The 9,753-nt window shown below is 35.3% G+C and overlaps 1 protein-coding gene across 2 annotated transcripts in view; it reads right to left on the bottom strand.

Moving 5' to 3' along the window:
- Window positions 1-364: 364 nt before the first annotated feature.
- Window positions 365-9,753, bottom strand: part of LOC110460908 — a 33,159-nt gene continuing 23,770 nt past the window's right edge. For both annotated transcript variants that reach the window (XM_021514117.1, XM_021514116.1), the window contains exons 6-8: window positions 3,019-3,142; window positions 2,128-2,238; window positions 365-1,363 (exon numbers count right to left, since the gene is read on the bottom strand). In XM_021514117.1, the coding sequence (XP_021369792.1) occupies window positions 1,195-1,363; window positions 2,128-2,238; window positions 3,019-3,142 (404 nt within the window). In that variant the 3' untranslated portion in view covers window positions 365-1,194. The remainder of the gene's footprint in view (window positions 1,364-2,127; window positions 2,239-3,018; window positions 3,143-9,753) is intronic.

Here is a 9,753-nt window from a genome sequence, read left to right as displayed (position 1 = left end):
GCTTTCACAAGTGTTTGCTACATGTATACCTTACCACAGTTTCTATTAAATCTTCAATAAACATGATTATGGAGAATAGGCACGGCGGCATTTAAATATATATATAAATCTTATTACCGGTTAGCTTGTAATAATAATAATAATAATAAACTTTATTTATTGAGGATACAAAACCTGTTTAGCAAAGCTAATCTTCCACAGGGTCCTCTGTTAGTAAAATTGGTTAGTTAAAAGACAAAGTAGTATCACATCAAATAAATGCACATAAAATAATTGTTGGTCTACTAAAACAGCAATTCATATTACAGTTATTTCATAATTTACATATATGCTAATGTAGCAAAAGCTAAAAATTGACAGAATACACGCTAATATAGCGAAAATAAAACAAATCAAAGCTGTATCTAAAAAGTATAATAGTAAAAATAAAAGACAATTAAACCGCATTCTTAATGTTACCAATCATATTTAGTTTGAATTTTGTCAAGGAGGAAGAGAGTCGTACTTCAACCGGTAAATCATTCCAAATCTGGCTCCCTTGTACCAAAAAGTGTTTGGAATAAAATGTGGTACGGTGTTTGGGTACGTTGACAGAGTTTTGGGATGCTGATCTAGTTTATCTGTTGTTAGACAAATCAAATTGATTAGAAAGATATCCTGGAACTAGATTATTTATACATTTGTACATACACAGGATCAGTGAAAAGGGCTCATTATGGCGGCTTGGGTATCATCACTTCAAACCAGGTCATGTCACAGTTCAGATTGGCGATATGTTTTGGCCACACAATTTTTACCTACTGAAAAGTTATTAAAATCGGTCATCTGTGGTCATGACTGCTCGTTTGGCGACATTAATAGGAAAGTTAACCGGAGGGCATAACTTAACCCACATCATCTGGTCCTGGACAATAGGCCAGGTAGGATTGCATGCTTCAGCATAAATTATTGACACTTCTCAACACTACAATCAATACAAATTACAATGCAGTAATTAGCTAACACTATATCTGTGATTACCCGTTAACAATAGCTCTAATAATTGAAATGATTTGCAGTCGCGAACGACGGTAAACTCAGGTAACAACACATTATGTATCAACTAACTTTTAAGGTGTCGCACCACTAACAACTACATCACACTCCCCAATGTTCCAGTTTTAACTAATAATAAAACACAAACAGTTTCCCTTGTTAACAGTTCCCATTCCCGACAATGTCACCATTAACAGTGGAACCGAGAGCAATATTCGACATTTCAAGCTTTACAGACACATCATAAGTATTATTTGTCTTCGGTATACAATCTGATTCTGTAGTATTATATGTCTTCGGTATACAATCTGATTCTGTAGGAGGTAGTCTGAAAAGATACAAAATATAAAATATCAGATGTTTGAGATCTCTTTGCACGTACAAAATGTTGACATTGGTTATCATAGTTTCCGAAGTAAATATATATCCTTTCAAAATGTTGCAAAGCAAAAGTAAATTGCTGTCGGTCATCTTAGTATAAAAGCAAATAAATGTCTATCAAATATTTATGGCAGATTTGAAATTTATCGGAATCTATCTTTGTGCGTCGATAAATGTCGCTCAACTATTTTTAAATGATGGATGTTCGATTTATCTTTTTACACCGTCTATGTTTGATTTATCTTTGTACACCGTCTAAGCAATGTGTAAAAAAATTCAATAAACAGTTCATCAAATTACATGTAGTTTGATATTATTACATTATGTTTTACAAATCAAAAATAGCTTAAGGACGAGTGTACCAGTGCAGGGACTTCTAAAAACTATAAGTCTATTGCAATTAATGTCACATGCAGTGATTCACCCTTGTCTGCTTGAAATTGACACAAATGTATTATTTTATTACTTGCTTTGCCCGAAAAGAGTGAAATAAATTTTTCAAAATGTAAGACCTTATATAGAAATCATATCTAGTGGTAGCTCCTCTGATGTCAAATACGTTAATTATAATAGTTTTAATTGAATCAACTTTTTTCATTGATAACAAAAATCTCCCTAGTTTCTGCACTCTGTATCAATATTCCGTGTCTGTTTTTACGTATCCCTCTTTTATTGTCATTTAGCTACAAAAGAATAGTTATGGTTGCTTACTCATCATTTGTAAGACGCCTTTTGTCCACACGATGGCTATTTTCTTTGTTGGATATATTGTCTTGATTGTTTTCTCCTTTTGGCAATTCTGAATACTCCCGATCAGCAACCCTGTAACGATTCAAAAGATTGTTGTGCACATACAAAATATTAAGACTCTTTTCATGTAATGGATGAGGACAGAAAATCCCCCATTTTGTCATATAATGAGATAAAACCAGAGGATCTGCCGAAATATCACACCAATGATCCATGAGGAAAGCCAAATAAATATAGCTTCCAACGATTTCATATGAGCATACATGCGTGTGAATTATGAACGTTCCATGTGGATTCTTTTCTATACTTGGAATATGGATCAGTAGAGAAACTGCAAAATTATTATATCATACTTGCAAAGAAAATCCTTTCACTAATTTTGAATTATTTGGTTGGTTAAGACCATTGCAATGCATAGTAAGTTGTGAATGCATTATCTAAGAAGAAAAAAGTGCATGTACCAAGCTATTCAAAGTTGTTATGATAAACCGGAGTTTTAGATATGTAAGGGAAAGTATTGGAATCAATATTTAAGTAAAGTGAATTGTTTTTTTTTCATCTGGCATTTATGGGATGTGTAAATGTTTGTGGTCATGCAATAACATAAATAGCTCCAAAGTAGGTTATACAGTGTGAAAGTAGTTTTTAAGGTTAATTCCTGTAAGAATTTGAAAATATTAGCATCAAGTCCTGAAAGCAAAAAAAAAAGAAGGAAAAATCCATTGATTGAGCAAACGTATAACCTTGACTGAGCAGCAGCATAAGAACATACAGCTGTATACGTAGTTAATTATATAATTGTATTTTTACTCACAGTACTGTTATTAATAAGGCTATCTTGATGAAACGTACCTGACCTCATTTTTTCCAAGTGTCCTTTTCAGATAGTCACAATATTTTTTACAGCGTATTACAAACCAACCCAGTACAAAACCAATGACGACTACAATCAGGATGATGATTGCAATAGTAAGATCTGAAATGAATAAAACAATAAATCAATATAATCGATGAAACAGAAAACATGCGTTAAAGTGCCTGCTCGGGGAAAAAAATCTATATTTGCGAAAATGGCATATATGTTTAAAATACAAATTTTGGTGACATTCACTCCCTGGAAGTAAAAATTATGATTATTTTAACGAAATCCTAAATCGTCATCTGACAGTCTAAAACTCTCACTTGACCAGAACAGTCAGTGATGTTATTTTACTGCATGCGCGTCATCAAAAAGGCAGATAAAAGCAAAAAAAATTGATGTACAGGTTTACATTTTACACCAAACTACCATACTTGAAGCTTGTAAGTGGGGAAACTTTAAAATGAAGAGAGATGACCGACAATATTGAATAAGACTTCCCTTGCTACTCATTTATAATTATAACACATGAACAAATGGTTGTTTGAATATAATGATGAATGTGTGATTGAACTTCAGCAATGAGATGGCACGTACGGATGAATATATCATGTAAAAAACAAAATATGAATGAATATATGAATTAATGATTGTCTGAGACTCAGAGTATGGTGTACGAGAACCCTCCTGCGAGAGGACATTTATTGTAAGGAAGCTGATACCAGGCCCAAACCCTGGCAGCTTTCAAATGTAAAATTAAATCAGGAACAATAAAAATTTGAAAAAAAAAATGAAAGCATTTTAGTTTCTCTGCTCCTTTCATAAGATCAGTAGACACAACAAAAAAACTTTAACTGACAATATTTGTCTAAAACAGAGAGTTGTATACAGAGAGACTATTAACTTGTTCTTTGCCGATAATCCTCGTGGTGTGAGGTAATTTAGGACGAGAGGCCCTGGATCGAGGGCCCAATATGCCAGTTATAATATTGCAACTTTTATTGGTAATAGTACATTATAATGATAAAAGATGAAAGTATACAAATACATGTATGCAGCAAGTTTGATTATAAAGGTGACTATGAAATTTGACCTGGTGACATTTAAAGGTGGCCATGTAATTCCTTTGTGGATTCCAACCAACTCTGCTTTTAGGATTCATGTCTTTGACCTTTGGACCCAAATGACCTTGACCATTAACCCAGTGACCCTGATCTTTGGTCAGTTGACTTATTCTTTAATTCCGACCAACTTTGCTTCATAATATCATAACAAATGTTCATCAGTGAAAAATACAAAATTGACCTTGACCCTTTGGAACCAGTAACCTGGACCTTGACAGTTGACTCTGTGTTAAGTTCTGAACAAGTTTCCTACATAATAACATTAAATGACCTTGACCTTATGTCAGTTGACTACTTTTTAAATTCGGACCAACTTTGCTTGTGAAAGAAACAAAATTTGACCTGGACCTTTGACCCAGGGACCTTGCCCTTTGGTCAAATGACTCCTTGTTTAATTCCCACAAACATTGCTTCCAAGTGTCATAATGAAATGTTCACCAGCAAAAAATACTAAACTTTACCTTGACCTTTGACAGAGTGACCTTTACCTTTGACCGAGTGCCTTGACGTTAGGTCAGTTGACACTTTGTTAAATTCCGACCAACATTGCTTCATAAAGTCATAACAAAGTGTTCATCAGGGAAAAGATACAAAATTTGACTGTGACCTTTGACCCAATGACCTTGACTTTTGGTGAATTGACTCCTTGTTTAATTCTTACCAACATTGCTGCATAATGTCATAAACAAATTTAACTTTCACCTTTGACCCAGTGACCTTGACCTTTGGTGAATTGACGCCTTGTTTAATTCTGAGCAACATTGCTTCAAAGTGTCATACCAAAATGTTCACCAGTGAAAAGATACAAAATTTAACCTTGATCCCTGACCCGGTGACCTTGACCTTTTGTTAGTTGACTCATTGTTTAATTCTGAGCAACATTGCTTCAAAGTGTCATACCAAAATGTTCATCAGTGAAAAGATGCAAAATTTGACCTTGACCTTTGAACCTAATGACCTTGACCTTTGAATAAATACCAAAGTTATCAGCCAGGAACAAAACTTGTGGACAGACAGACAGACAGACAGACAGACAGACAGTGATTACTATAGGGCACCCGTATCTCTGATACAGGGCCCTAATTAGTATGTATAACTTGTGTACATTCAAACATTCTGCTTTCTTTATATCACACTAAATGTAGAATCACGGATCTAAGTCCGTGGTAGAATAGATTAAAACTGGAACTAACAAGTAATGATGTGTGTAATAAACACGTCTATAATCAATCGATAGGCCTATTTATCAAAGGTTCAATGACACAATGTCAATATGCCTGTTTACTTGAAGTTGAAAGTTTCTCTTCGCTTCAAGTTCAGTCTAGGAACGTCTTTGGGCCATTTTAATTATTTAATGAGTATTCCCGAAATTCCCAGGCAAAAACTTTTTGTGTTTTCAAAAACAATATGCTATGATTGCTTCAAAATAGTAAATACAACTTAACAAATGAAACGATGACATTGATGATGGGATTTAGATTACCCCTTCATGGGGCCCCATCACGGCATTGGACGGCGATTTTGCACTGATTTCCACGTTTATTGACATTGTCATCAAAACAGTTACATATAACAACAGCATAAAGGTAGGAATACTACTCTTGCAGCATACATGACCTCTTAAAACAATTATTTACATACAGTATTGCTGTCTTGTCTGCTAGATGAGTCCGACATGGCTGAGAGATGGCGTGCTATTGTTGATATCTTTAATGCCTTGCTTTCGAAACAACCACGAAACATATATAAATAGATCTGTTCTAAATTTACGCGGGGCTTCCACAAGATTTCAGTGGTCAAAACTGGACATTGCAAGCAGAACTCGACCATCATATTGCCGTGGTATAACTTTTGGAAGACCAGAGAACGCATTTAGACCCATTTATTGTGTAATAACATCCCCGAACAGGCGCTTTAAGCCATTTTATTGACATTTATGAAACAAGAGCCCAACTGGATCTGCATCATTCAACTAGTATTAATCTCACACTTGAAACCTTAAAACTGGACTATAATAAAGCTAAGACAGACAATCAGTATCTATGACTCAAGCCATTCCAGAGAACCTGTTAAAATGTAAGCACAATTAATTTGTCCCTTTGACCTTGAAAGTCTAACAAGGTCATTGATTTGAACAAAATTTATAGTATTTCATCACAGCATGCAGTTTGCCAAATATCACCACCCTAAACCTTTTGTTTATAGAGATGAGGTCATTAAAGGTTTGTGTGCATTTGGCCATTAGTGACCTTGGAAGTTATTAACATAAGAAAAATTGATAGCTCCTCATCTTAGCATGCTACTGACAAAATATCACAACCCTATCTTTTGTGGTTATTCTGAAGTTGTGCAACATTTTCAATACATTTGACTCTGTGACCTTAATATGTGTGAGCATCAATCATAAGAACAATGCTCATAGTTTCTTTTTATCTGAGCATGTAACTAGCCGCATATCATAATCATAGGCCCATTGGTATTAAGAAGAAGTTGAAAGTTTTTTACAAACTTGACCCCTGCGACCCTTATCCAAGCATACTAGTTGTCAAATATCATCACATCTTCAGCTATTCAGAAGAAGTAGTTTATATGTTTTGTTTTAGATAGCTGACCCTTGTGACCTTGAATATGGATGAAGGTCATTCATTTGAGCAAACTTTGTATTCCTTCATCCCTGCATGCACCTGGCCAAATATCATCCTTCAACAAACTCTTAATATTAGGACCTAAGGATCTTTCAGGTAAATTGTTTTACTTTATATGAATTATCCATTATCAAGAAATAGGATTTACCTATAATCCCCAATAAGGCCCCCTCCCTATGTCCCCAGCATAGCCACACACTCCCCTTGTACAATGATGTGCCTCCTTGGCTCAAGGATGCTCTAGACAGGGCTCATGCTGTCGGTAGCCAAAGTAGCCATTGGCTACTTTTATTTTTTATTGGCTACTAAATTGACTACTAAGTTTTTAACAAGAGGCCCATGGGCCTTAACGGTCACCTGAGTCTATAGTATTTATTTTTGTTGTTGAAATATGTACCAATTTGAGTAAAAAATAGTATAATGTTAACTTAACTTTGTCAGGACCATGAGCTGATCATTCCTAGACCAATTTTAAGTGAGATCGGCCTATTAGAACTTAGTAGCAAAATAGCGGCCATGGCAGCCAAATTGTATTTCTGATTGACCCGAAAAATAACAACACTTTGTCAGGACCATGATTCGATCATTCCTACAAAGTTTCAGTTCAATCGGCCAAGTAGATCTTTACTTTAAGTTTGAAATAGTTTACCAAAATGGCAGCTGTGGTGGCCATATTGGATTTCTGATCGACCTGAAAAATAACAACACTTTGTCAGGACCATGAGTCGATCATTCCTACAAACTTTAAGTTCAATCGGTCCAGCAGAACTTGACTTTAAGTTTGAAATAGGTTTTCAAAATGGCGGCCGTGGTGGCCATATTGGATTTCTGATCGACCCAAAAAATAACAACACTTTGTCAGGACCATGAGGCGATCATTCCTACCAACTTTCAGTCCTTCATCTCAGCATGTTACTGGCATTATCCTAGGCCTCTTGGTTATTCAGAAGAAGTTGTTTAAAGGTTAAGCACATATTTGACCCTGTGACCTTGAAAAAAGATGAAGGTCATTCATTTGAACAAACTTTATAGCCCTTCATCCCAGCATGCTACTTGCCAAATATCATCACCCTAGGCCTATTGGTTATTGAGAAGAAGTTGTTTAAATGTTTAAAACATATTTGCCCTCTCTGACCTTGAATATAAGTTAAGGTCATTTATTTGAACAAACTTGGTAGCCCTTCATCCCAGCATATTACTGCCTAAATATCATCACCCTAGGCCTCTCGGTTATTCAGAAAAAGTTGTTTAAAGGTTTTAAATATATTTGACCCCTGTGACCATGAAAGTGGGTCAAAGTCATTTATTTAAACAAACTTGGTAGCCCTTTATCCCAGCATGTTACTGGCCAACTATCATCACCCTAAGTCTCTTGGTTATTCAGAAGAAATTGTTTAAATGTTTTTAACATATTTGACCCCTGTGACCTTGAATATAATTCAAGGTCATTTATTTGAAAAATCCTGGCAGCCCTTCATCCCTGCATGTTACTGGCAAAATATCATCATCCTAGGCCTCTTGGTTATTCAGAAGAAGTTGTTTAAAGATTTTAACATATTTAACCCCTGTGACCTTGAAAATTGATGAAGGTCATTTATTTGAACAAACTTCGTAGCCCTTCATTCAAGCATGCTTCTGGCCAAATATCATCACCCTAGGCCTTTTGGTTACTGAGAAGAAGTTGTTTAAAGTAAAAAGTTGACGCCGGACGCCGCACCATGCCATAAGCTCACTTGGCCCTTCGGGCCAGGTGAGCTAAAAATAAAAATAAAAGTTCTGGTGGAAATTTTCAGCATTTTAATTTAAATTATATTTTCTTAAAATTACAGCAATGTAATCTGAAAGGATTAAAAAAATATCACATTATGGATTAAATTATAAACATGATGTATAACAATTTCTTTAATTTAACAGAGTACTCCTTAATTTAACATCATATTGAATAGTATTGCACTTCAAAAAATATTAAATATTTCATGATTTTATGGAGGGCCTATCCGTAACGGTTGGGGGCCGAGAAAGTATGGCCACTGTTTAAAAAAAATTGGCTACTGAAATTCAAACATGGCTACTTTTTTGGCTACTGATTTTTTAGGTTTAGGGTGAGCCCTGCTAGAAAATTTGAGGTTCAAATCCTTTTACCCACACTCAGGGACAAGAGGCCCAATCGGCCTGAATCGCTCAACTGGTATTAATCTCACACTTGAAATCTTAAAAGTGGACTAAAATACAACTACAGGCAGAATATCAGTGTTTGATTCATAAGAACCTACTAAAAGATTTAAACATATGACGCCCGTGACCTTGAATATCGAACAAGGACATTGAACAGAGTTTATAGTCTTCCAACCCAGCATGCTTCAAGCAAAATATCATAACCTTGGACCTTTTGGTTAAATATCATCACCATTGGCCTTTTGCTTATTAAGAAGAAGTCATTTAAACATATTTGACCCATGTGACCTTGAATATATGTCAAGGTCATTCCTTTGAACAAACTTGGAAGCCCTTCATCCCAGCATGTTACTGGTTAAACTAAAGCACCATAGGCCTTTAGGTTATTCATAAGAAGTTGTTTAAATGTTTTAAACATATTTGATCCCTGTGACCTTGAATATAAGTCAAGTTCATTTGCTTGAACAAATTTGGTAGCCCTTCATCCCAGCATGTTACTGGCCAAATTAAAGCATCCTAGGCCTCGCGGTTAGTCATAAGAAATTGTTTAAATGTTTTTAACATATTTGACCCCAGTGACATTGAATATGATTCAAAGTCATTCATTTGAACAAACCTGGTAGCCCTTCATCCCAGCATGCTACTGGTCAAATAACATCATCCTAGGCCTCTTGGTCATTCAAAAGAAGTTGTTTAAAGTAAAAAGTTGACACCGGATGAGGGACGCCACACTATGCCTTAAGCTCACTTGGCCTGAAGGGCCAGGTGAGCTAAAAATCATTTG

This window comes from Mizuhopecten yessoensis, unplaced genomic scaffold, assembly GCF_002113885.1.
Source record: "Mizuhopecten yessoensis strain PY_sf001 unplaced genomic scaffold, ASM211388v2 scaffold10519, whole genome shotgun sequence".
Classification (NCBI taxonomy): Eukaryota; Metazoa; Mollusca; class Bivalvia; order Pectinida; family Pectinidae; genus Mizuhopecten; species Mizuhopecten yessoensis.
Note: the sequence above shows the minus strand (reverse complement) of the source record. Positions and strands in the feature narration are given on the sequence as shown.